The sequence below is a fragment of the Schistocerca americana genome, chromosome 3 (assembly GCF_021461395.2).
Source record: "Schistocerca americana isolate TAMUIC-IGC-003095 chromosome 3, iqSchAmer2.1, whole genome shotgun sequence".
NCBI lineage: Eukaryota > Metazoa > Arthropoda > Insecta > Orthoptera > Acrididae > Schistocerca > Schistocerca americana.
In genome coordinates, this window is record NC_060121.1 from 424,802,749 (window position 1) to 424,830,654 (window position 27,906).

Sequence of the window (27,906 nt, forward strand, 5' to 3'; positions counted from 1 at the left end):
TGATCTAGTACTTTATCACGATCAACTGTGTAACGCTTTGTTTCTTTGTCTTTGATCAAGTCATAAAGGAGAAGCTGAAAACCTTTCAAAGCTAATTCTTAATTTTGAAGCTGACAGTTCTGTGCCTTTTTTCTGAAAACCAGATGTAATTAGTTGTATGCTGAAAACAGTCTTATGAAGAACTGAGTTTTTCATCACGGGTAGTACATTAAAAGATTGTTTTAGTATGTGTGTAAAATGTCAGTGACACTGAGCACAAAACTGGTTTGATAAAGTTTGCAAAATACTTCTTGTGTTTTAATAGATTCTAAATAATGCTAGGAAGTGACAGCTGTTACTTTTAATGTTGATAAACAGTGATTTGTGGTTGTGGATGGAGAATTTAATTTTGGAACCTTGGAAATGTTAGCCAGTGGACTAAAATTTTGTGTTGAATTAAGACAGTGTGGAAGAAACTTCGTATTGTGATATAAAACAATGAACATTGTTGGTAAGTCCTGTGTAGATGTGACAAAAGCAGTTAATGTATTTTAAAACATTATCTTATCATGAGCTAATACAAAGAAAGAAAAAGTTCTTGAACTCTTCTGCACTCACCTTTGGATCACCACCAAAATTGTGAATATTATGCTGGATCCATGTCAATGCAGCTATTAGATCTGAGAGAGCATAATTCCCTGAGGTATGACGACGTGATGAAGTAGACAATGGATGGGCAGCTAACAGACCAATTGGGCCCAGACGAAATCCTGGGCGAACAAATACCACTTCACGGGTACGTGATAGCTCAGGTGATGGTGTACGCAGAGCACTAGGGGAAGGACCAAGCATTGTATCTGCTCCTACAAGTACTATAACAGGCAGCTGACCATCATATGTGACACGAGGAGTCACAAGATCTAAATGAAGGCAGTCTTCTGAACCAAACCAGGTTCCATTGGGAAGGCGTTGGAGACAAGGGGGTGCTTCCTTCACTGCACGCAAAGTACCATTCCAGCAGTCTGCTAGGTGCTGCAATAATTGAGCTGGCTGCCATCGACGGTCACCAACAGGCTGACGTGCATATGGAATACCACGAAAAACGTGCGCTCCTTCTTCCACAAGCCTGTAAGCAGAGACAAAATGTACATGATGTTTTGACTTTATACTTGGAATGTTCAATTCAGTAACATGCTATATAAAGTTATTCAGCCATTAACAGTATATATTTACACAAAAAACTGTAAGAAATAAATTGCTAGCTCACGCAAAAATCTTCATAGCTTCATTTAATAAAAAAATCACAATTCTTTAAAAAAATCCTTCTCCTATGTGTAAAACAGCTTCAAACATCTGATTACAAATGAGTCTATGTGTTAAAACATTTGACATTACCCATGAAAGTGAGAAAAAGTTTGGAAAAGGTTTGAAATTGTGCTTAAGTTTGTTGGAAGTCACTAAGAGCTCACACTATGAAACTCTGAATGAATACAGTCTGTGTTAACTTGTACTCCACTTTAGGCAAAAGCAAGTTTTTCATGCATCTCAATATTTACGTTGTCATATATCTTGAACTGCTTGTCATATTATGAATTAATTTTGCAGATACTTTAACTATTATATTGATAGATACTATCTGCAAAGTGAGTTGTGAACAGAGTTAGTAGTAAAGAACTAATAAATTAAAAAACATTATGCCTGATATTGGAATTTTACTGCATGCCATTTTAGGTAGAAGCTAGTTTCTTGTGCATCTAAGTGTCTTTGCTGTCATTTATCTTAAACTGTGTGTCATACAATCATATAATTTTCCAGGTACATTCAATGGTATATGTGGCTTCTGTCTGCAAAATGTGTTGCAAATAGTCAGTAGTAAAGAAATAATATCATATATAAAAAATCATGTCTGAAACTGAAATGGTACTGCATGAACAGCAAAAATGTATTACATGATAAACTCCCTTTCATCATTTTGCTGGAGGTGTCAGCAAGAAAGTGTTTCATAAAAGTTTGGCGGAAGTCGTTGAGTGCTCTCAATGAAGTCCAGTATTTGCACAACATCAGTTATGCTGCCTCAAGACAAACACACAGTTTCTAACTGTAATACTCACCTTACTGTGTTAAATGTTTAACATAAAATTATACTTCTTAATGGATAGGTTATAACAAAATTTTAAATTCTTAAATTTGGTCAAAATGATGTGGAATATTGAAAATCACAAATTTGTTGTGCCTGGAAGGCATTAGGTAGGTGACCAGTAACTGGTACTGTGTTTCAGGTTCTGGGATGTCATTTAGTAATATAGTTTCCTACAAAAATATTCATGTGGTAGGAATATAATCAACCAGGCATTTAAACTACTTGGAGATATGTAACAGAAGAATTGAGAAAATGAATCTCTGAAACTTACACAACACAAAAAAAAATTAATTTCATCTTTATAATGCACAGGGGTATTTAATTCTACCAGAGGTAATAGGGAGCAAGTCTGTACTGGATCATTTTTCTTCAAGTGCAAGGGCATGCATTTTGGTTATTTCAATGTGGATATTTTTTGGGCATGTACAATTGTACATATAAGCTATAACTTGGGATGATTGGGATGATGAGGAGTACAAAATCTATCAGTCCATCATGAAGACTTAAAAACGATAGCTGGTAAGTATCAAATGACTTACTTGCAGTATTTTAAAAGAAACAGGAGAATTTATATTAATGAAATCATATGTTATTAAAGTACATGAAAATATTTAAGATGTATATAGAGGTACGTACCCATGAACAGGTCCACAACCCGTAACTGCCTGCACATAAATTCCATCTATAAGATGAGAAACAGGTGGTGCTCGCCTTGGCCCAGATGCAGCAATCACAACTATTATTATCAGCAGTATGACAAACAGTGCAACTCCACCTAAATATAAAATATCTCTCATAAGAACTTGTGAGAAAATTGCATGCTTTCATAGACACATAACAAATTCATGATAAATTTCTTTTTATACTTTTTGAGGCATGTTATTTAATTACTGTATTATTTTGATTTTAGCATTACAGTTTCTACAACCTAAATGACTTAAGTTAAGAAAACATGAGCACTAATGATCTAGAAACAACTATAAGGTAGCATAATGAATATAAAGACCATCCAGGAAACTATTTTATGAAGCTCTGTACTTGGGGGACAAAATTTCATAGATGGCATTTCAGTGGCAAAATTACCAAGTTCTGCTTCACAGTATAATAATTTCTTCATCTTCTTCTTCAAAATGTTCAACAGCTAACTTTAGTGTGATAGTTACTGCTCAAATACTGATGAAAATCACCACCAAATAATTTCATATTCATTCAGCATTTGCTGTACTGGTTCATTTATCTCTACTACATCAACTTCCAAGTTGGTACTCAAGAAGTTACAACTTTTCCAGGTGACAGAAAATATTATACTAGTATTACTGCCCCTTTTATGATGAGTATTACATGGGAAGAATTGCTCTTTCATTTTTATAGTGCAGATCATTACATAAAAACAAAGAAGATGTGACCTACCAAACGAAAGCACTGGCAGGTTGATAGACACACAAACAAACACAAACATACACACAAAATTCTAGCTTTTGCAACCAACAGCTGCTTCATCAGGAAAGAGGGAAGGAGAGGGAAAGACGAAAGGATGTGGGTTTTAAGGGAGAGGGTAAGGAGTCATTCCAATCCTGGGAGCGGAAAGACTTACCTTAGGGGGAAAAAAGGGGTGGTATACACTCGCATACACACACATATCCATCCGCACATACACAGACACAAGCAGACACTTGTAAAGGCAAAGAGTTTGGGCAGAGATCTGCCTTAAAACCCACATCCTGTCGTCTTTCCCTCTCCTTCCCTCTTTCCTGATGAAGCAGCCGTTGGTTGTGAAAGCTAGAATTTTGTGTGTATGTTTGTGTTTGTTTGTGTGTCTATCAACCTGCCAGCGCTTTCGTTTGGTAAGTCACATCTTCTTTGTTTTTAGATACATTTTTCCCACGTGGAATGTTTCCCTCTATTATATTCAGATCATTACATAAGATATATATGGGATAACTACTATATCTTTGCTGAAGCTATTAGAAAGTTGATCAGAATCCCACTAGTTGCATAATAATGACTCTTTTGAGTTTGTTCTTTCGCATTAATACAACAATTTCTGAAGCTCGTTTCCAAATTAAATGGCTAGGAAGTACATATTGTCGCTTATGGCTAGTTACTGTCTGAAAACAGCAATGTGTTAAGTTCACTGTTGGTATTACTCAAAACGTATTACTGTTCAAACAATAATGTGCCTAGAGAACAATGCCATACATTGGTATATTCTTTGAAGTGTCACATCATATGTGACATAGATGGCATCTGCAATGCTTTGGTTTGTATGCTTCATTAGGGTGTTTTATATACAGGATGTTGAACTTTTGTGTATACTATAGTGGATGCTTGTTTTTGTGTTTGTTTCATGGTAGCTCTGTACATGTGTTGTTTTTCTATACAATAGCATGTAAAAATTGTTTGGATATATTGTTGTTATGCTAGTTCCCCATCCTCTGGAACAGATATGGAGAGAAAGGGACATCTTGGCTTTCACATTTCAATCAACACTATTTCTCTGGTGGGTCTATGTAGTGGCAAAAAAAAGTTGGCTTTTTGCAAATGACACAGGCACATCAGAGAATAGATCAGCATCATCAGCTGTATCTCCTTAAAGAGATACTTGTGCGCAGGTAGCATTTTCATCCCGTACTTTCAGAGTGCATTACTTCTCATTTATAAATCTTAGGACATTGGAGTTTTACGCCAAAACTGATTGACATTATGTAAAGTAGTAGTATAAATTATATTTAATTGTCTATAATCATTTAATTACTACAACATTTTGTTTATATGGTGAATTTTCAAGATATGTTTCGTTTTCAGTACCATTAACCGGGACATCCTGTGTTTAATATCACTCAAACTGTGTCAAGCCTCTCTCAACATTCGCAGGAATGACTATCAATAATGAAGTGTGATATTCTCCAATATATATAGGGTAGAGGAAAACTGTGTCATGAAACTTTAACCCGGGATAGCCGATGCCAGGAGGAACCAAAATTACTAATGTTGTGTAGGCCGACAACGGACAATTTTTAAACTTTGGAAACCTTGTGCCATGCGCTCCATTTGGTGTGGGATTGCCCTTTTTCTGGATGCTCTGGACAATGCATGACCATGAATGCTTTGCCTGCTGGAGATCACAATGTATCCAAGGTGGCCTGCACGCTCGGTGGTAGTGCACCAGCCTTCCACTGTGGGGTCGAATCCGCTGGGGTCCCGACACATCCATTGTAGTTTCATGATAGGATGTACCAGGAACAAACCCATCTGCATACAGAAAGTCTTTTACAAATTGTGTCGGTCCTGAAAAGGGCCTTTTTTGTAGCTAGGACATTGTTTACTTAAAAAGGTGCACGAACTGGCAACTCTCTGATGCGACACAAGCTGGGTAACATCGAACGGTGTTTTACTGAACTCTTTCAAAGATTCCTGGCATTGCCCTGATGTGAACTGACAACCACAGCACTGCCTGTCAACCGACAAACAGCATGGCCAATCGGAGCGCATGGTGCCAAGTTTCCGTAGTTTAAAAATGGTGCATTGTCGACCTACACAACATTACTAATTTTGGTTCCCACAGGCATCAGCTATCCAGGGTATAGATAAATAAATACACTGTAAACTACTGCTTAATTTAATTCCATTCAGTGTTGGCATAAAACAGCAACATCCTTAGTGTTATAGATCAAAAGTAATGCACTCTGAAAGTATGGAGTGAAAATGCTACCTCTTCAAGAGCAGGTCCCCTTAACATTCTAGTACAGTTTACATTAACGTGTCCATGTAGTCATCAAGTATCTGTTGCATGCTCTCCCTCACAAGTATGAGATGTTTGAAAATTTGGCCTTTAATTGAACTAATAGTTCTGCACACAACTACAGCTATGGACAGGTTTGTGTGGCATTGATGGCACAGTTGCCAGGGTCAACAAAAGTAACTGTTGTTCTTTTCACTCTACCAAAGGCAATCCTTCAGTCAATTAAATAATCATATGTTTTCTATATAATGCAACTCCACTTACTGCAAAAGAGAGCAATGAACTCTAGACCATATTTTGTGTTAGCTGTGGTATAATACTCAAAAAATGCATTATTATTGGGAGACCACATGCTTCTTATTATGTATGACTACAGTATGTTCAATAATGAATATATGTCAACTTTTATGAAAACAGTACTACCAGCATTTGAAAACTTATTCAAATAGTCTGGTAGTAGCTGCAGTCTCTCCATTGGTAGTCTGAAAATTGCTTTCCTTAAATATTCGAGAGATTGCAAAAGGAGGAGAGGGGAAGCAGATAAATGGAAGCATGAAATAAATACTAAGCTTAATTATAAGAAAGTTCCATTATTTTTGTTCCAACAGTTCCATTTATCAGCCACTATACGTACCAATTATGAGACGAAACTTTGAAAGATGACGTAGTCTTTGTCGCCAGTCTTGTTTACTCGCTTCATCTGCACCAGACTTCTCTGGATCAGGCTTCTCCTTAAGAATAAGAGAAAGAGTTGTTAGCAGTCATTGTCATAGGAGAATATAATACGGTATTGTCAAAACATTAAACCAATTCTGTGTTCTGCAGTGCATGTTTGGATTGAAACGAAAAAAAGTCATTGAATTTGTTAACTATGAGGATTGACAATACATATGAGAATATTACCCTTCCAACATCTGAAATTGCAAAAGTGGACGATATTTCTATTGAATCTGTTCTTAAATCAACTTACATCACAGGATAGGTGGGCTATGAACCTGTTTTGATATGAAGTCTCTCATATCCCTTAGAGAACTCTCAGGTGCTCCCTTTCTGTCCCATTTATGTATACTTACACACAACTGATGATATTTTGCTGCAAGATGCTTTGTGATACGAGTACTTGGTCACAGTCTAATTGCTTGTGATCATGTATAAGTATAGAAAAGGCAATAATATGACTTTGCTAGTTCACAAGAAATTGTGAAATTGAGTGAACTGTTCCTGTAGAATAAACAACGTAAAGATCTTCTTCATACACGTACTGGTAACAATTGACTGCAAGTCTGCATGGAATTTGTGACATTCATAATTGTGTGATAATGGCGTAGCCCTTGGGGAGGACAAGTATGGGTGAGTGCAGCATGGAAAATTATTACAATAGTACAACACTAGCCTCAGCCTGGTCATAGCATGACTCACTTCATATCAATTATGTAAAAAGTTATAATTTTTAAAATGAATTAAAAATTTACTGCACTATTCAACATGTCAAAATTTTTATCTTTTACAGTATGGTACCTCATACTGAATTTTAAATGTTCCCCTTGGGAAAAAAAAGAATCACCTCACCCTTGGTGTAAAGTAATTTACCTTTCTTCACTGCTTTCAAACCCCTGTAGGCTTAAGGTAGTAGCTAACCATTAGGATACTTCAGAATCACAGTTACCTAATACCAAATTTGTTACCACTAACACTCATTTAATTCAATTACTCTAAGATTAGAGAAAGAGAAGGGAAAAAAGAACGTAAGAGTTTGGTGTCTCATTGACACTGAGATCATTTAAGATGGAACATTAGCCCAACTGAAGGAGGACGGGCGGGAGAAAGCTGGTGGTATCGGTTTTGAACTAACTATCCGTCAATTAGCCTCAAGTATTTCATGGAGACTATTGGAAACCCAATTTATGATGGTTGGGTTGGATTTAAACTGTGCATTGCCTGAAGACAATCCAGAGACTACTGTTCTGCATCAGCCCACCCAGTGCAAAATCAGACAGCAAGCCAAAGCACTCATCCACAATGTGATAAAAATAACAGTTGCAAATCATTACAGAATGAAACAGGGCATGTGAAAAACGCTTGCCAGAACTAGATTTCAACCTAGTGAGCTAGTGTTTCATTTAGAATTTAATCACACCTTCACTGTGCAAAATTACACCGACAAGCCAAATGTTATGAACAACTGCTTAATAACTTGTTGGTCCAGCATTTGAACGCAGTACATCACCAATTCTGCATATCATGGATGCAACAGTTTGTTGGTAGGTTTGTGTCACACTGGATGTCAATGTACAAGTTACGTAATTTCTCTAAACAGTGGGCCACTGATTTGTGTGCACGGTAATAGCGACTCAAATGGGTTCCTTTGGATTCACATCAAGCGAATTTCACGGCCAAGACATCAACGTGAATACACTATCGTGCTCCTCAAACTGCTGTAGCACTGTTTTGGCTTTGAGAAACGGACAATTATCCTGCTAGAAGATGATGTCGCTGGCGGGGAAGACAACAAGCATGGAGTGCATGTGGTCTACAACTGTGTATCGTCAGTTACTACCAAAGGTTCCATGTCAGCGCAGCAGAATGTCTCCCACCAACCTGCGTCCGTGGTGCGGTGCACGTTTTGAACCACTCTTCCTGTGGACAATTATCCTGGTAGAACATGATGTCGCTGGCGGGGAAGACAACAAACATGAAGTGCATGTGGTCTACAACTGTCTGTGTGTCGTCACTTACTACCAAAGGTTCCATGTGAGCGCAGCAGAATGTCTCCCACCAACCTGCGTCCATGGTGCGGTGCACGTTTTGAACCACTCTTCCTGTGGATGACGGCGTTGGTGGAGATGACCGTCGACCTGGTGTAGCAAAAACGTTATTTATCTGATGAGGCAACACGTTTCCATTGATCCATGGTCCAATCTCGACGATCCCGTGGCTAGTGCAATCATAACTAACGATATCATTAGGTCAACATAGGTGTTGTCTGCTGCAGAGCCCCATGATCAACAATGTACGATGAACGCATGACCAGCATTGTGCTCTGTTGGTAGAGACACCACCTAACATGCTTTACAGAACAGGCAAGCCTCCGAACCGACCTTCTGTGAAGAGTTGTAGACGTCCAACCACTTATCGCTCAGCGGTAGTTTCACAGTCGCCCTACTACTTTCCGTAGATGCTCACTACAGTAGCACTTGAACATTCGACCAGCTACGCCGTTTTCAAGATACTCGTTCACAGGCTGGGGTAATAATAATATCATCTTCGTCAAAGTTACTTACGTCAATAGATTTCCTAATTTGAGGCCCGTGTCGTCGCTAGAATGATTCCCCATATGTCTATGCTCCACTTACATACTTTCCTTACCGTGTCACGTTCCCGCCTCGCCAACGGGCGACAACCAACCTCGTGGTGGGATGTGGTCATAAATGTTTTGGCTTTGCAGTGTACTTCTCACAGTGTTTTCGATTTCGCCCAATTCGTCAAGAATATTTCCACTCAACGAAAATTCGGTTGGATAACGTACTAGAAATGTTCAAATTCCTTAACGAAATAATGCACTGAATTTATAACAGTTGATTCAATCCATTTTCGTTATATGAATTACTGCATGCATGTACTTACGTACTTTGATATTGGCAGAAACGATTTGGCTACATTGTCTCTCATAAATTGGTAGCAGAATTATGCATCTGGAAATGTCTGCTCCAGCTATTAAGTTCTGTGCCTGTGTTTCTTTCAAGGCAGGTTCTAGGGATTTAGCCTTCCCGTGCGAAAATTTCAAGCGCCGCTCTCCCCTTGCTTTTTCAGGCATATTCGATCTTTCCACAAAGCCATTCAGCCATGATGTCTTATTTTCACTTATCACACTTACTCATATTAGGTTGGTGCATAAATTTGTAGCATTTTTGTTTTGCATGTTGGTATTCCGGTTGCTATGGTTTTATTTATAGATTGACACTTTTCATTTTTAGTTCACTGTTGCTATTGTTGTTTACATACTGTCATTTTGTCATTTGAAGTTATGAGTGGAGCAGTGGATACGAGAAAATTGAGTTCCGAGTAGAGAAATCGACACATTTCCAAGACATTCTTCTGTTATAGGTTACGTAATACAGGGGTGACAGCAGCAGAGGTAGCCAGAAACATTTGCGCCATGTATGGGGATAATGCCATTGGACAGAGCACGGCAAGAAAATGGTCTGTTCGTTTTAATGATGATCATTTTGACACTGGTGACTCTCCACGTCCAGAATGACCTTCAGGGTTTGATGAATGTTTCTAAAAGCATTATTCCACAACGATCCATGTCACTGTACTCGAGAAATCGAAAATTTGATGAACAGTCATCATTCCATCATCGTGCGACATTTGCATGAAATGGGAAGGTACAAAAATCAGGTGTGTGGGTATCACTTGCTGTAAGCCAAAATCATGAAAGTCAGCGGGTGGACGCATGTGCATTGCTCGTCATCAATTGGCTCATGAACAACACCGACCATTCCTATTCTGTTTCGTTACTGATGAGCAGGAATGGTGTTTGTATGCTAACATAAGGAAAAGAAAGGTATGGATGACTCTAAACAAAGCAGCAGCTCCCGATACAAAGACCTGTGTACATCCACAAAAGAAAGTCTACGTATCTGACGTAACAGCAACAGTGTAGTGTATGAGTACTACGAATTGGTTCCCTAAGATGTAACCATCATTGCCAACATTTATTATCAACATCTGAGACGTCTTGCAGACACAATACAAAAACAACGACAAGGAAGACGGCGTGAAGTGATGCTATTCCACCATAATACCCGCCCGCATTCTGCTAGAGGACAGAAAACGCTGTACAGGAGTTGGGCTGGGAAGTCAATCCGCAACTACCTTATTCAACTGATCTTGCGCCCTCAGATTTTCATCTTTCCCCCTCCCTATCGAACAATATGCAAGGTGCTTCCTTTCTGGATGAAAATGTGGTAAGAACCTGGCTAGACGAGTTCTTCGCCTCAACACCGCTTGATTTCCACAATCGCGGAATCGAAAAGATACGCAAATGTTGGTAGACTGTTATCAATAGTCAACGAGAATATATTATTGCTGACTGAAGTCTTTGTTCTGTGTATCTGCTGTTTTTATTAAACTTATGGAAGAAAGCCATGAGCTTTTGCAGCAGACCAAAACATCTTCCTGACATGTATACGTCTTTAAAAACTAGTCAGGTACGGAACACCAGTCAGTGAAACAGGAGTGAAATGTTTACAGTGCATATTATACTTAATCTTTATTATTTGTTTCAATCCGAGCGAGGTGGGGCAGTGGTTAGCACACTGGACTAGCTTTCGGGAGGACGACGGTTCAATCCCGTCTCCGGCCATCCTGATTTAGGTTTTCCGTGATTTCCCTAAATCGCTTCAGGCACATGCCGGGATGGTTCCTTTGAAAGGGCACGGCCGATTTCCTTCCCCACCCTTCCCTCACCCGAGCTTGCGCTCCGTCTCTAATGACCTCGTTGTCGACGGGACGTTAAACAATAATCTCCTCCTCCTCCTCCATTTGTTTCAAAGTGTTTTTCTGTGTGATACTGATACAGGTATTTAAGGTTGCTGTGTAGGAACAGTTAAGCCATCATATACTGACATTGATCTTCATTTAAGTTTTTCGCTTCTGGAAGGGCTTTCAAACGGACTTAGGTACATTTTATGTGTTGTGTAAGCACGTGGTAGAAATTGAGTAGGCAGCATTGCCACTAGGAAGCTATTTTGAAAGACGAACCAGAAGTGACCAAATCCAGCGCTTCCTTTGTCATCTGTTTCACAATTTCGTACATAATTTCCGATAAGACACTAGATTTTATGAGTGATTTCTATTTCCATCTTATTCTCAGACTTCTTGATTTATGTAAAGAGTTACATTGTGTTATTTAATTCGTCCTTTTGGAACCATATTATAATTTAAGATTTTGCTGCCCCCAAAAACTTGCCAACCTGTGCGATGGCACAGTTCACCCCCTGGATTCCAATAGAGACAGTCCAGTCACCTGGTTAATGTCCAGCTTTATAGCGTCTTAACGTTTTAGCACAAGTTTTTTTTTATATTTAACTAAAGTCAAGTAAGTTTAACGGGAAACTGGGACTCGTGGTGGCTTGGTACAGTCAAACAACATGGCCAACACAGGACTTTACGTGTTACTAGAGGAGTTGACTTGATGTCCTTGTGGCAGTGGCTAAACACCAGCTTAATGCTGCTTTCTTCCAGCGGCAGGATTAATTCGTCGTCACTGAACTTGAAACACAAATTTCCTCCAGTTAACTTACATCCATGTCGAGCTTGACGCTCTCCATGCCGTCGTCTTGTACAGCAGCGCTGCTGTCATCCAGAGTCTCCATCGACGCAAGCCCGGCAGCGCCAAGTTCATGCTCCTGAAAAAAATAATGATGCGTCTTTTAAAAGCAATTCTCGGCAGGCACCAGTACAGAAAAAAAGTACATAAAAATGCAGCCATGTACATTCATAACCATACTTATTAGACGGTTATGGTTGATTAGTGCCTGCTGGTGGTCATTCCTGTTATCACCTAATATCGATCCCTTTGGTACATCACCAAAGGGATCGATATTAGGTTCCTTGCGTTTTTTCTAATGTCAAATAACATTTTCTTGGAAGTTATTCTCTCAGGCTCAGCGAATGGACTTATTACTATATTGATATAAAAAATAATCAATTCTGTATCGCACAATACATGATTCCCTTCCAACAATAGTTCAGCAAGGAAGGATCAATGAATGAAACATAATTTGAAATTTATTCCGCGTATTTATAAATAACAGGAACCCAAACAGGTTCAAATGGCTCTGAGCACTATGGGACTTAACATCTGAGGTCATCAGCCCCCTAGAACTTAGAACTACTTAAACCTAACTAACCTAAGGACATCACACACATCCATGCCCGAGGCAGGATTCGAGCCTGCGACCGTAGCGGTCGCGCGGTTCCAGACTGTAGCGCCTAGAACCGTTCGGCCACTCTGGCCGGCATGTCGGGCGATCTTGGTGGCCAAATCATTTGCTCGAGTTGCCCAGAATGCTCTTCAAACCAATCTCGAACAGCTGTGTGGGAACATGAAGTTCATAAACGGCTCCAAATGGTCCCAAAGTAGCGCAGCATAACAAGGACCCAGACCATTCCATGTAAACACAGCCCACGCCATTATGGAGCAGTCACCGGCTTGCACAGTGCCTTGTTACAATTTGCGTCCAGGTTTTGTAGGGTCTGCAGTAGGCTACGCTCAACCCTACCGTTAGCTATTACCAACTGAAATCGGAACTTACCTGACCAGGCCACGGTTGCCCAGTAGTCCAGCACCCAACCGAAATGGTCACGAGCTCAGGAGAGGCGCTTCAGACGGTGTCATGAAGTTAGCAAAGGCACTCTCGTCGATCGTCTGCTGCCATAGCCCCTTAACGACAAATTTCGCAGCACTGTCCTAACGTATACGTTCGTCGCATGTCCCACATTAATTCCTGCGGTTATTACACGCAGTGTTATTTGTCTGTTAACACTGACAGCTCTACGCAGACGCCGCTGCTCTCGGTCGTTAAATGAAGGCCGTCGGACACTGCATTGTCGGTGGTGAGGCGTGATGTCTGAAATTCGGTATTCTTGGCACACTCTTGACACTGTCGATTTCAGAATGTTTAATTCCCTAACGATTTCCGAAGTTGAATGTCCCATGCGCCAAGCTCCAATTACTATTCCGCGTTCAATGTCTATTAATTCCCGTCGTATGGCCCTAATCGCATCGGAAACCTTTTCATATGAATCACTTGATTTCAAATGACAGCTCCGCCAATGCAGTGTCCTTTTATAACCTCTGCAAGAGATACTACTGCCATCTGTAAATGTGCATATCGCTATCCCATGACTTTTGACGTTTCAGTCTTCAATATTATGAAGGTAGGTGGCGGCAGTGAACGGAGCAGGTGTTGTAGCACCGTCAGCAGTTGCTCCGTTGACTGCCACCACCTACCATCAAGGTATAAATGGTTTCAAAATGGCCATTTTCTGATCGAAACCAGTTAACACTCGAATAAATATTTTATTGTGGTCAAGACTGTTTTTAATCCGCTTTTAAAGAAGTCTTATTGTGTCAAAATATAGACTTACTTTGCTTATTTTCTGTCACTTATAGCACCATTCTCTGACAACTCTTCATCGAGCAGTAGAAGCATGAAATAACGATAACATGTGGCCTCAACTCTAGGATCTCTTGTAGAGCTTTAAATAACTGCGTGTAGAAACTACAACCTCACAGTACTTTAACTTCCTCATTAAATTTCTTGCCAACTAGCTATCACAGAAAACAACAATAACATTCATAAATATAATTCCAGAAGGAAAAAGGAGGTGCAGTACGCTACTCATCATTCACCAATAGAGTGTCGCTGAAATAGGATCACAATTGGTTCACCTCTTACCGTAAGAATAGACAATAAGAGATCATCCTCCACAGTACTGAGAATGGCTATGATGAGGGATCCGAGTTGAGCACGCTTAAATTGTGGCGGGGGGGGGGGGGGGGGGGGGTGCCCGAGGTATCAGTGCTGGGGCCACTCCTTTTCCTTATTTATACAAATGATATGGCTTCTAGCTTTACAGGTGATTCTAAAATATTTCTGTTTGCGTATGAAAAGGATGGTAGAGAAAAAAACAGTTTCTGACACACATTTCAACAAAATCTGACGTTTTAATTACACAGAATGGGCCTATAATTAATGAGACAGAACAGCTCAAATTTCCAGGTGTTCGGATCGATAGTAAACTGTCGTAGAAAACCCGTGTTCATGATCTTGTTCAAAGACTTAACGCTGCCGTTTTTACTGTTAGAACACTATCCGAAGAAAGTGATAGTTCGACACGAAAAGTACTCTACTTTGCTTATTTTCATTTGCTTATGACGTATGGTGTTACATTTTGGGGTAACTCTTCCCATTCTCGAACGGTATTTTAGGCTCACAAAAGGGCAGTTCGGGAAATAAATGGTGTGAGTTCGCGAACCTCCTGTCGATCCCTGTTCATTAGTCTGGGTATTCTGACATTGGCTTCTCAATATATAAATTCTTTACGTCGTTTCTTGTTAACAATGTCAGTTTATTCCCAACAGTTTTCACTCAGTTGATAAGCTACCACAAGAGTTCAAAAATTTCAGCAGTGATCCATGCTCTTTCAAATTTAATCTGAAAAATTTCCTCGTGGATAACTTCTTCTATCCTGTTGAGGAATTCATTGAAAAGTTAAGCTTATTCCTGTCCTATATTGTTATTGCGTTTACGTAAACTTATAGCTTGACGTCTTTTTGGGATTCGTAAACATGTAATTTCATGTTCTGACACGGTCCATGACCATGGAGATCTGCTCCTCAGATTGGTCCTATGGAACCAGACCTACAAAATAAAAAATAAAAGTATGTAACTATAATCTGTTATTATATTATATTAACTATTATAACTAAACCATAAAAAGTATCTGCAAGCGTAGGTTTTAATTACTAATTCGAATGTGAAAGGATATGCATTATTTTGGGTGAATTTCTGCGTATGGAGACACTGAATGCGTTGTAAGTTATATCCCCGGAACGACATATAAAAATCGTGTTTGGAAAAGTTAAAGCATAATCCGAAGGACTTGTTGCACCGTAAACATCCTGTAAACAAAACTACAATTAAATCAGTAGGCTGAAGATGCTGAAAGTGCGCAGAAAAATGTGAAAATCATTTTCGTGCTCTCTGAGAATGTTAGCAGTATGGCTCTTCACGATGCTTAACGTTCCTCTTGTAGCATCTGTCACTGGAGCTTGATCAGCACCTCCGTTACACTTCGGCACTGACTAAACCCCTGTGGAAACGTGCAACTCATCTTTAGATCTTTTTTGTCAATAATTGCTCGAATGAAAGAAAGGTTATTCCTTCGTAAATGAATTACATTTTCTTAGGGTTCTTCCAATGACTCTCCATCCAGTACCTGACATTTCAACGACTGCTTGCATGTCATTCATCCACCATATTTAGCTCCAACAGGTAGTGTACAGTTATAAGTGTTCTCAATGATTATTCGCCAATGGTAAGGCTGTATGCAAACAATAACAAATCTTTCCCATGGTAAGTGGAGAAAACTTGACCGGCCAAGATCGCTAAAGGATGACCGGTTTCGACAGAGCTATGCTGTCGTCGTCGAGTCATATACTTTTGAGTTTTTACAACATGATGATGGCATAGCTCTGTCGAAATCGGTCATCCAATAAAATGCTTTTCTAGCGATCTACATTCCAGACTGACCATGTCAGGTGTATACAGTGCGAATCACCTAAAAGTTGCACCACAAATATTGTGCAAATGTTAAGTGTGATTGATGTGCGGTTTTCACAGCAGAACAGATTGCTAGTCAGGGGCTCGTATTGTTAGCCAATAAACAGGTTGTAACAATACTTATAAAGTATATTTTAGTTGAAACATACACTTTTTTAAATGGAACAATACCTATTGACATTAACAAAGTAGGGCAAATTAGAATGTCAGTGGTGTTTGTTGCACGAGTCTAAAAAATTGGTTCAGATGGCTCTGAGCACTATGAGACTTAACATCTGAGGTCATCAGTCCCCTAGAACTTAGAACTACTTAAAACTAACTTACCTAAGGACATCACACAGGTACAGACTGAAGCGCCTAGAACCGCTCGGTCACAACGGCCGGCACAGGAGTCTAGTGCGAGTCGTTTACGAGGTGTCGTACTTTGAAAAGTTCCCACACCGACGCTTGTTTGTGCCATTCAACCTGCGTAGTTGGTAGGTACGATGTTGTTATGTTTGCTTACAGTGTGCTTATGTGTTCCTTGAGTGCATTGTACCTGGCAAGTCAGGTAGTGTGTGAGAGTCCGAGCAGTAGGCCGTGAGTGAACGATGGGATCAATGCAGAAAAAGCCGACATGCTTATGGTGTAATTACAGTGTAAGAAGAATGCAGTTCGTTCCTGTACGGTGTATGTGGTAATATATCCCAATAAATGTCAACCATCTCGGCAGTTATTTATCAGCCTCTTCAAACAACTGAGTGAAAGGGAAACACATAGCCAACGTAACAGTGGGAAACAACTGGCGATAGAAAAGGGGGAACTGACAAAAGTGAGCGGGTACCTTTTAATATCGTGTCGCATCTCCTTTTGCCCGGCGTAGTCCAGCAATTCGATGTGGCGTGGTCTCAACAATTCGTTGGAAGTCCCCTGCAGAAATCTCGAACCATGCTGCCCCTAAGCCGCCTGTAATTGCGAAACAGTTGCCGGTGCAGGATTTTGTGCACGAATTGACCTCTCGATTATGTCCCATAAATGTTCGATGGGATTCATGTCGAGCCATCTGGGTGGCCAAATCATTCGCTCGAACTGTCCACAGTGTTCTCGAAACCAATCGCAAACAACTGTGGCCCGGTGACATGGCTTATTGTCATCCATAAAAATTTCGTCGTTGTCTGGGAACATAAAGTCCACGAATAGCTGCAGATGGTCTCCATGTAGCTGAAAATCATTTCTGGTCAATGAGCGGTTCGCTGGACCAGAGAACCCAGTACATTCCACGCCAACTCAGTCCGCATCATTATGGAGCCACCACCAGCTTTCACAGTGCCCTGTTGACAACTTGGGTCCAAGGCTTCATAGGATCAGCGCCTCTTTCGAACCCTACCATCAACTCTTATCAACTGAAATCGGGACTCAGCTGACCAGGCCACCGTTTTCCATTCGTCTAAGGTCCAACCGATATGGTTACGAGCCCAGGAGAGGCTCTACGGGCGACGTAGTACTGTTAGCAAAGGCACTCGTGTTGGTCGTCTTCTGCCATAGCCCATTAACGCCAAATTTCGCCGCAGTCTCCTAACGAGTACGTTCGCCGTGCGTTGCGCACTGATTTCTGCAGTTATTTCACGCAGTGTTACTTGTCTGTCACCACTGACAACTCTACGCAAGCGCCCCTACTCTCGATCGTTAAGTGACGGCCGTCGACTACTCCGTGGTGAGATGTGATGCCTGAAATTTGTATTCTTGGCGTACTCTTGACCCTGTAGATTTATGAATATTTAATTCCATAACTATTTCCGCAATGGAATGTCCCATACGTCTAGCTCCAACTACTATTCCGCTTTCAAAGTCTGTTAATTCCTGTTGTGTGGCCACGATCACGTCGGAAACGTTTTCACACGAATCACCTGAGTACAAATGACAGCTCCGCCAAAGCACTGCCCTTTTATACCTTGTGTACACGATACTACCGCCATATGTGTATGTGCATATTGCTATAGCATGACTTTTGTCAACCCAGTAGCCGAGGGTCACTGTAGACGGCTGCCATGCGAAGGACCCTGTTTCGATTCCCAGTACTGCCGGTAATCTTTCCTTGGTGGGAGGACAGGAAAGGGATCCACTGAGTCTCGTGATGCCAACTGGCTCCAGTTCCGCTAACCCGACAGCCTGGGAGGGCAGTGTGCTAGTCACACGCCTCTTGAAACCGCATCTAGGTGACGTCATTGGCTGATGGATGACATAGCGGTCGATCAGGACCGACTGGCCCGCCTGTGATCAGAAAGGTGGAGCGTCCCTTCCTGTTATGTTTTATCTGATTGCCTAGATCAGGCTCATCCAAGAATTGCGCCCGGCGGGCGCGCCCGCGCCCCGCGGGCGCCAGGCAGTGTAGTTCAGCGCCCCGTCCGCGACCGTGTGTCGCTAGTGTCGCCATAGGAGCGAGAGAGAGAGAGAGAGATACAGAGAGAGAGAGAGAGAGAGAGAGAGAGAGTGTGCTGCGAAGCGAGTAGACCGCACAGCACTACTCTGCGCTGGACTGTCCCGCGGTCTGATCCAACGTAAAATTTTCTATTTTAGAAATAGTTTTATGTAAGGAATATAGTGTCTCATTCTTACTGTTAGTAGTTACAAGTAAATATGGTTTGTTATACTTCGTGCTACAGAGTTTTGTATCCCTTTTCAGAGTTTAGAAATCGGGTCCTTAGTTAGCTGTTTTGTACGTAATACTTTTAACTGAAGAACTTTTGAAAACTTATTAAAAATGGAATTAAGGTTATAAAGCTCTTTAATTCTTACAGTCAACATTGTTAAAGAAGAGAATTAGCATTTTACACGTTTTTCTTTTTCGAGGAAACGATTTTGTCTAGGTTTGGTACAATATTCCATGAAAGTACTAACCTCAAAGAATTAGTCAAATTTTTATCGCCAAGTAATGAACGGTTCTTAGTTTTAGCAAGCTTTAAAAGAGAGAAAAAGCGCTCGCAAATATACGTCGAACGAAACATTGAGAGAAATTTGGCCGCGTGCTTGTGCAAAAGAGGATATTTCTCTCGTTGAAACATCTGTAAAAGTCATCCAAAGTTTTACACATAAGAAAGCGGTTCTTTAGGCGGATATCGCACTGCAGGTCAGTCAGCTCTTGTTGAAGCACTAGTGAGACGTCCTCTGCCCGAAGGGAAAACGGGCGAACAAATATATATAAGGCCGGTTGAAGCTCACATATCTCCAAAAATCTGTTTTCAAACTGTTCTTGTAATTCGAAAATGATTTGAACATAATCTGAAAAATCCACATCGTCTTTAACACTGTATAGTGCAGGAAATTGTCCACAATTCTTCTCGCGCAACTGTTTTCCCCACAAAATAAGTTTCTTTTAAATGCTTGAATCGTTTGCATTAAATCAGCAACAGACTGATTTTCGCCTTGGAGTGAAATGTTCAAAGTATTTAAATGACCAGTAAGGTCACTCAAAAAAGCCAAATTCGCCACCCACTTAGGATCACAAAGTAATTCTTCTGGACGTCCTTTCATTTCAAAAAGGTATTTAGTTCATCCGTCAAGGAGAAAAACCGATGAAGCACCTTTCCTCTGCCTAGCCATCTTACTTCGGTGTGGTAAGAGATGTCAGAGTATTCCGCTTCGATATCAGCCAGAAATTCTTTAAATTGGAGATCTGTGAGTACATACGATCGAAGATAATTAACCGTTGGAAGAACTGTGTCCATAACATTTTTTATGTTGACAATCTTCCCACAACGTGCCTCCTAGTATATTAGACAATGGACTGCCGCGAATAAGGAACAGCCAACTTCAGCCATTTTTGACCTGACGTAGCCCAGGAATCCAGTGCGTATCCCTCGTAGCGCAGGGGCTCCATCCGTTGTTACGCTGGTCAGGCGTTCCTATTTTTAACCCATTGACTCTAACACGTCTTCCACGGCTAGAAAAATATCCAAACCCGTGGTTGTGTCTTATAATGGTATGAGGTCGAGAGGCGCGGCGGGCGGGCGGGCGGTCTGCACTGCCAACTAAGCGACACGGCTCGGCCACTGCGACAACATACGAATTCGCCCGGGGCGCTGGCCGCGGGCGATCGCGGGCGCTAGGGCCCCAGGGGCGCAGTTTGGACGAGCCTGGCCTAGATTTTTCTCAGTAGTAATATACAGCTAATTTTGCTATCCTGAATTTAGCAGTTGTAAGCATGAAGTGTGTAACAACGTATTGACAGTGTACTGAGCGCGGTGGCGCAGTGGTAAGCACTGGACTCGTATTCTGGAGGATGACGTTTCAAATCCCCATGCATCCACCCTGCTGTAGGTTTTTCGTTATTTCCCTAAATCTCTTACGTTAAATACCGGATTGGTGTCTTTGAACAAGTCACGATCACTTCCTTCCTTAATCCGTGCTAGTGCATCGTCTCTAATGGCATCTGCGTTGACGAGACGTTAAATCGTAATATTCATCCTTGTTGTGCATCCCGTGTTCAGAGTCCCTTCCTTCTTAGCGTGTGTCTTGAACTCGTGCTACACCCACGAAGAAGTCCCATGGTGAGTTCTACAGAACATGATGAATGATTTCATGAATACCTGAACACATCAGAACACTTAATTTCATACATTTTAAAAATGATTTGGATTTGCAAATACTCTGTTTGTGTTTTTCAAACAATACTAAAACTGCGATGAACTGGAGAACTGTTGTGGCAGTTCATATACACTCCTGGAAATGGAAAAAGGAACACATTGACTCCGGTGTGTCAGACCCACCATACTTGCTCCGGACACTGCGAGAGGGCTGCACAAGCAATGATCACACGCACGGCACAGCGGACACACCAGGAACCGCGGTGTTGGCCGTCGAATGGCGCTAGCTGCGCAGCATTTGTGCACCGCCGCCGTCAGTGTCAGCCAGTTTGCCGTGGCATACGGAGCTCCATCGCAGTCTTTAACACTGGTAGCATGCCGCGACAGCGTGGACGTGAACCGTATGTGCAGTTGACGGACTTTGAGCGAGGGCGTATAGTGGGCATGCGGGAGGCCGGGTGGACGTACCGCCGAATTGCTCAACACGTGGGGCGTGAGGTCTCCACAGTACATCGATGTTGTCGCCAGTGGTCGGCGGAAGGTGCACGTGCCCGTCGACCTGGGACCGGACCGCAGCGACGCACGGATGCACGCCAAGACCGTGGGATCCTACGCAGTGCCGTAGGGGACCGCACCGCCACTTCCCAGCAAATTAGGGACACTGTTGCTCCTGGGGTATCGGCGAGGACCATTCGCAACCGTCTCCATGAAGCTGGGCTACGATCCCGCACACCGTTAGGCCGTCTTCCGCTCACGCCCCAACATCGTGCAGCCCGCCTCCAGTGGTGTCGCGACAGGCGTGAATGGAGGGACGAATGGAGACGTGTCGTCTTCAGCGATGAGAGTCGCTTCTGCCTTGGTGCCAATGATGGTCGTATGCGTGTTTGGCGCCGTGCAGGTGAGCGCCACAATCAGGACTGCATACGACCGAGGCACACAGGGCCAACACCCGGCATCATGGTGTGGGGAGCGATCTCCTACACTGGCCGTACACCACTGGTGATCGTCGAGGGGACACTGAATAGTGCACGGTACATCCAAACCGTATCGAACCCATCGTTCTACCATTCCTAGACCGGCAAGGGAACTTGCTGTTCCAACAGGACAATGCACGTCCGCATGTATCCCGTGCCACCCAACGTGCTCTAGAAGGTGTAAGTCAACTACCCTGGCCAGGAAGATCTCCGGATCTGTTACCCATTGAGCATGTTTGGGACTGGATGAAGCGTCGTCTCACGCGGTCTGCACGTCCAGCACGAACGCTGGTCCAACTGAGGCGCCAGGTGGAAATGGCATGGCAAGCCGTTCCACAGGACTACATCCAGCATCTCTACGATCGTCTCCATGGGAGAATAGCAGCCTGCATTGCTGCGAAAGGTGGATATACACTGTACTAGTGCCGACATTGTGCATGCTCTGTTGCCTGTGTCTATGTGCCTGTGGTTCTGTCAGTGTGATCATGTGATGTATCTGACCCCAGGAATGTGTCAATAAAGTTTCCCCTTCCTGGGACAATGAATTCACGGTGTTCTTATTTCAATTTCCAGGAGTGTATTTCTGATTGTTAGGGACGCTGAAATAATACACTAGAAAGGTTGCAATAGTCAACTCTACTGTTTTATCATGTCTCCCAAAGATTCTTCTTTTGCGTTGCGTGTTACTGATTTCCAAACACATTACTCTGACGTGTTGCTCTAGGTATTTAAAACACATGACAGGCTCCAAAAGCTACTCATAACACTTTAATACCATTGGTTGTTTTCTTTTGTTTTATGTACTACCTTGCATTTACTAACATTTAAGGCCAGCTGCCTTCCGTACGCAAATGGCGTAATAACCTATGAAATTCTACGTTTCCTTATAGTTGTCCAGCGACGATGTTATTCCGTAGCAACACTTTTAGTTGTGTAGGCATGACGTTCGTGCTTTGTCGACGACTGAACAAAGGTGCTGTACTGTTTCCTCCTGGCAGAATAAAGGATTTGCCAGCATATTGACAAGACATGATCAATCATCTGATAAAAGCAGAGAGCAATTGTGGCACGTAGATCGACTTACAGGCCCCACAGACGAGCGACGAATCGCAGCGATCCGTCGCCAGGTCTCGCGATCTACCCGTAAATCGCACGTGTGTGACGAATCGCGGCGATCAATCGCTGATTCCTCGTAATTCTCAAACATTCTGTTGAATCGCTGGCTTCCAATGTCTCATGTGTGGAAATATGACTGCATTGCTGCGATTCGTCTGTCTAGTGTCAAACATGATTGTGGAGTTTTGATCGTTTCGGTATGCTCAGATGGAGTAACGACTTTCCGTCGTAAGCAGTAGTAATTTAGAGAGTACGAACCATTCTGAAAAAAAAAAAGTTGGAGGCGACGTTGTCACATACAGAGTGGCTGCAATTAAACTTTCGCTACTTGAGCCGATGTTAGTAGTGTTAGTGTCATGACTTGACATTAGTCGCTGGTGCTGGTACGGCGACATAGGATTGAAACACAAGCATCAATGTGCATTACAGTTGCAATCAACATGGGTCTGGATGAGGTGATCAGGGCACTAGGCGTAAAGCTGTTCTATCAAAACAACAGCAATAGTGCTGCTGCTCTTCGGAGTACCAAGCGTTACAGAACAACGGAGAGGTTGAAGAACACGATTCGGATGTTAGAATTAACTGGCGATTTGGGAAGTGCCCCTGGGAGAGGCCGACGGCCGATTGCGCCATAAATCGTTGAAGAAGCTACTGTTGGCATGGCTGAGAATGCTGGCCGCAATGTGCGATTTTCAAGCAGTGCACGAGCTGCCACGACAGCTGAACATTCCATGGTTCATCGTTATTTCGGGCAAAAGCAGAGCAATCTATGGCGCTGATCCAGGGTGTCGTGGATGCAGATGGTCATGTCATTAAGCAACGGTTGTACCTGGAATGTAGACATGGTACCTGATTAACAAATGTTAACACCTCATGCGGAAATTAAAGTGGTTTTCTTTCAATTGTTTATTCGTTTTTCCTCTTATGCATGTCCTCACAACTGGTTCCACAAAGTTTCGCTTCCTGCAGTCACTCGTTTCTCATGGAGACTCTCTGGAATAGCGAAAGTTTAATTACAACCACCCTGTATATCAAGAAGTAATACAAGCCCAAAAACACTTATACTCGAAGATTTTGCAGTGAACAGCATTCTGAAGTTGCTGCTGTAGAAATAAAAATTTATTAGAAGTTCACAATAGTAGCTTGCCAAACGTATGCCCACTGAACACAGAACACTGAACACGGAGTTCCCCAACAAACACTTCCGATATTCTGTCATCTCGCATGTGAAGCGCTTCTAGAGAGATTCCCCAGGAATATGCCTGCCGTATAAAGCCAGTTTACTTTACCTTAGAAGTACCCTTATTGGAGTGGTATTGATCATAAACACTAATGCGGTTTAACGATAATAATGACACGAGAAAAATAAAATCGAAATAAATAGTTCAGCGCAGCTCTATTTGGAGAGAAAGGAAATAAAACACTTCACAAAAAAGAATATTCACTGGGTGCAATCGTTTTCTGTAACACTATTGAGGATGTTCGCAACAAATATAAACTTCTTACAATGGTTTCCTAGTAGCTAAGATACACTTCGACTGCCATCGGGCCGTATGTCTAACACTTAAGGTCATGAGAGACGTAGAGGGAGTTTGCTGCATGTTATTGCTATGTATCGATGTCTCCTGGTAAAGAGAAGCCTGCTAATGGTTTACACAGCTCTTACAACTACCCTATATGCTGCACCTGTAAGATGTGCTGTCCTCAAGTTTCGTCGTTAGCTCTCGCCTCCGTACTGTCACGTCGAATCAGTTCGCGCCTGCAGATAGGCAATCCAATCAACAGGTTTGCAAAGCAGGCTGCCGGCGCGCTATCCCGGACGCATCGTGTCAACAAATCCCACGCACGTGTTGACGTCTGCCACATTGCAAACAAAGCCAATGTTGTTAACCCGAAATATGATTTACAAACTTGGAGAGATGCTGTATCCACTGACATGTGTCTGTGTTCTGTATCTCTTGTAGTGTTTGCTCAGTCATGTTCTGAAAACATAAACGTACTTACGACTAACACCGTATCTCATACAACCCTGCCCCCCTCTCCCACCCACCCCTACCCCTACTGCAAAATGAAACTACGGGAAATATTCGTTTCATAATGCTACTCCTGACTACGATATTAATTAAAACAATTACACATCCGGCCATCCTGATTTAGGTTTTCCGTGATTTCCCTAAATCGCTCCAGGTAAATGCTGGCACGGTTCCTTTGAAAGGTCACGGCCGTCTTCCTTCCCCGTCCTTCCCTAATCCGGTGAGACCGATGACCTCGCAGTTTGGTCTCTTTCCCCCAAACAACCCAACCAACAATTACACATTAACGCCTTTGCAACACATCTGGTAACCAAAGCACCGCCTCAGCTACTGTTTTAATTTCAACTACTGATTACGTTCCTTGAGGATTCACGTGACACTTGTCTAGGACGTTTCCAAACGCTGTAATATACACTGGTTCAGCCAGGCATTATGACCACCTACCTAATAGCCAATATGTCCACCTGTGGCACGGATAACAGCGGCGACGCATCGTGGCATGGAAGCAATGAACTTTGGTAGATCTCTGGAGGGAGTTGGCTCTACATCTACACGCACAAGTCACCTAATTCCCGTAAATTCCGAGGAGGGAGGGGCGATGAGCTGTGGCGCCGCATCTCATCACATGCCACATGTGTTCGATCGGATTCAGATGTAGCGATTTGTGGAGCCAGTACATCAATTGGAGCTCGCCACCGTGTTCCTCGAACCACTCCAACACACTACTGACCTTGTGACACGGCGCCATTATCTTGTTGAAAAATGCCACTGCCATCGGGAAAAAATGGTCATGAAGGCGTGGTCAGCAACCAGTGTACGATACTCCTTGGCCTTCATGGTGCCTTGCCCGAGCTCCACTGGGCCCATGAACGCCAACGTGAATGTTCCCCAGAGCATAATGGATACTACACGCGCCGGCCAGGGTGGCCGAGTGGTTCTAGGCGCTACAGTCTGGAACCGCGCGACCGCTACGGTCGGAGGTTCGAATCCTGCCTCGGGCATCGGTGTGTGTGATGTCCTTAGGTTTGTTAGGTTTAAGTAGTTCTAAGTTATAGGGGATTGATGACCTCAGAAGTTAAGTCCCATAGTGCTTACAAGGGAACCTCCCCATCGCACCCCCCTCAGATTTAGTTATAAGTTGGCACAGTGGATAGGCCTTGATAAACTGAACACAGATTAATTGAGAAAACAGGAAGAAGTTGTGTGGAACTGTGAAAAAATAAGCAAAATATACAAACTGAGTAGTCCATGGACCACATAAGCAACATCATGACAATGTCAGCGCAGGAGCGGCGTGGTTCAGTGGTAACGTGAGCAGCTGCAGAAAGAGAGGTCCGTGGTTCAAGTCTTCCCTCGAGTGAAAACTTTACTTTCTTTATTTTTGCATAGTTATTATCTGTCCGTTCGTTCACTGACGTCTCTGTTCACTGTAATAAGTTTAGTGTCTTTGTTTTGCGACCGCATCGCAAAACCGTGCGATTAGCAGACGAAAGGACGTGCCTCTCCAATGGGAACCGAAAACATTTAATCGCAAGGTCATAGGTCAACCGATTCCTCCACAGGAAAACATGTCTGATATATTCTATACGACACTGGTGACGGCATGTGCGTCACATGACAGGAATATGTTGTCGACCCACCTAACTTGTACACTTGGCGAATGGGTACAAAGATTCTTCTACCCTGCCCGATTTAGGTTTTCTTGTGGATGTGATAATCACTCCCAAAAAAGTGATGAAAACATAAGAGTTTGTCACATACACTGAAAATAAAAAATTAAAATTTTCACGCGATGGGAGATTTGAATCATGGACCTTTCGTTCCGCAGCTGCTCACGTTACCACGAGACCACAGTGCTCCTGCGTTCCTAATGTCCTTATATTGGATATCTTCCCATGAACTACTCAGTTTGTATATTTTGCTTATTTTTTTCACAGTTCCACACAACTTCTTCCTGTTTTCTCAATTGATCTGTGTTCAGTTTTTCAAGGCCTATCCACTGTGCCAACTTATAACTAAATCTGAGGGGGGTGCGATGGGGAAGTTCCCTTGTTAGAGCCATTTGATACTACATGCACCGTGCGTGTGTCTGCCTAGCAGTTATTCCTCTGCAGTGACACTGCTATCGCCTGGACGGATTTATACCGATAGCAGGTCGTTGGTCATAATCTTCTGGCTCATCAGTGTTCATGAAAATAGCTTCAGTAGCCTGCGGTTTTATGCCAGGCTTCATGACCTGGGAAGGCCATCCCACAGAACTGCTGAAGCGCTCAAACAGATCTTTATTTACTTCACCTTTTTCTGTCATGTAGTGTACTTGACAGTATTAATATCTGGGACAGCACAGTACAGATCGCGCGTGAAACTACAGCAATGAGACGGCGTCGCTTTTGCGCCAGCTCCGGTCTGTGAGCTTCCCAGGTGAGCGTCCCAACAAAGGACAGGGGGCGGGGCAGCCCTCCCAGCCGGCAGTCGGCACGCTGCCTCATCGATCGGCGTCGCGACGCCGGCCGCGGTGCGTGGCGGCTATCGACCTGCCTCCGTCTGCGTCTGACGGCTCCAGACGCCTCCGCACGCAGACTGCGCGACGCCCTGGCGCCAGCTGCCTAGACAGTCAGAACTTGCTTCAAGCGTGACCAGCGAACTGTGTTACCAACTTCACTCTTCATGTCGTGTATTAATGACTCGCCAGGCAATATTAATAGTAAAATCAGTCTTTTTGCTAGTATATAATGTACTAGACCGGTGTGTAACACTTATGGACGAAAGTAGCTTTCGCAAGGTGCTTTGACTGTAGACAGGAACCGCTGCTATGGTACCAGGTTGGTGCACACGTTCGTAGCGTTTTCGTTTTGCATGTTGGTATTCCAGTTGCTATTCATTTATTTACCGATTGTCATTTTTTATTTCTAGTTCACTGGTGGTATATGAGTTTACAAACTGTCACTTTCTCATTTGGAGATATGAGTGGATCAGTGGATACCAGAAAATGGAGTGCCAAGTAG

General features: G+C 42.7%; 1 protein-coding gene across 1 annotated transcript in view; it reads right to left on the bottom strand.

Annotated features, from left to right (window-relative positions):
- Positions 1-27,906, bottom strand: part of LOC124605153 (neurotactin) — a 268,585-nt gene that overhangs the window by 23,976 nt on the left and 216,703 nt on the right. The window contains exons 4-7 of the mRNA XM_047136634.1: positions 12,170-12,274; positions 6,496-6,592; positions 2,756-2,894; positions 598-1,105 (exon numbers count right to left, since the gene is read on the bottom strand). Coding sequence (XP_046992590.1) covers positions 598-1,105; positions 2,756-2,894; positions 6,496-6,592; positions 12,170-12,274 — 849 coding nt within the window. The remainder of the gene's footprint in view (positions 1-597; positions 1,106-2,755; positions 2,895-6,495; positions 6,593-12,169; positions 12,275-27,906) is intronic.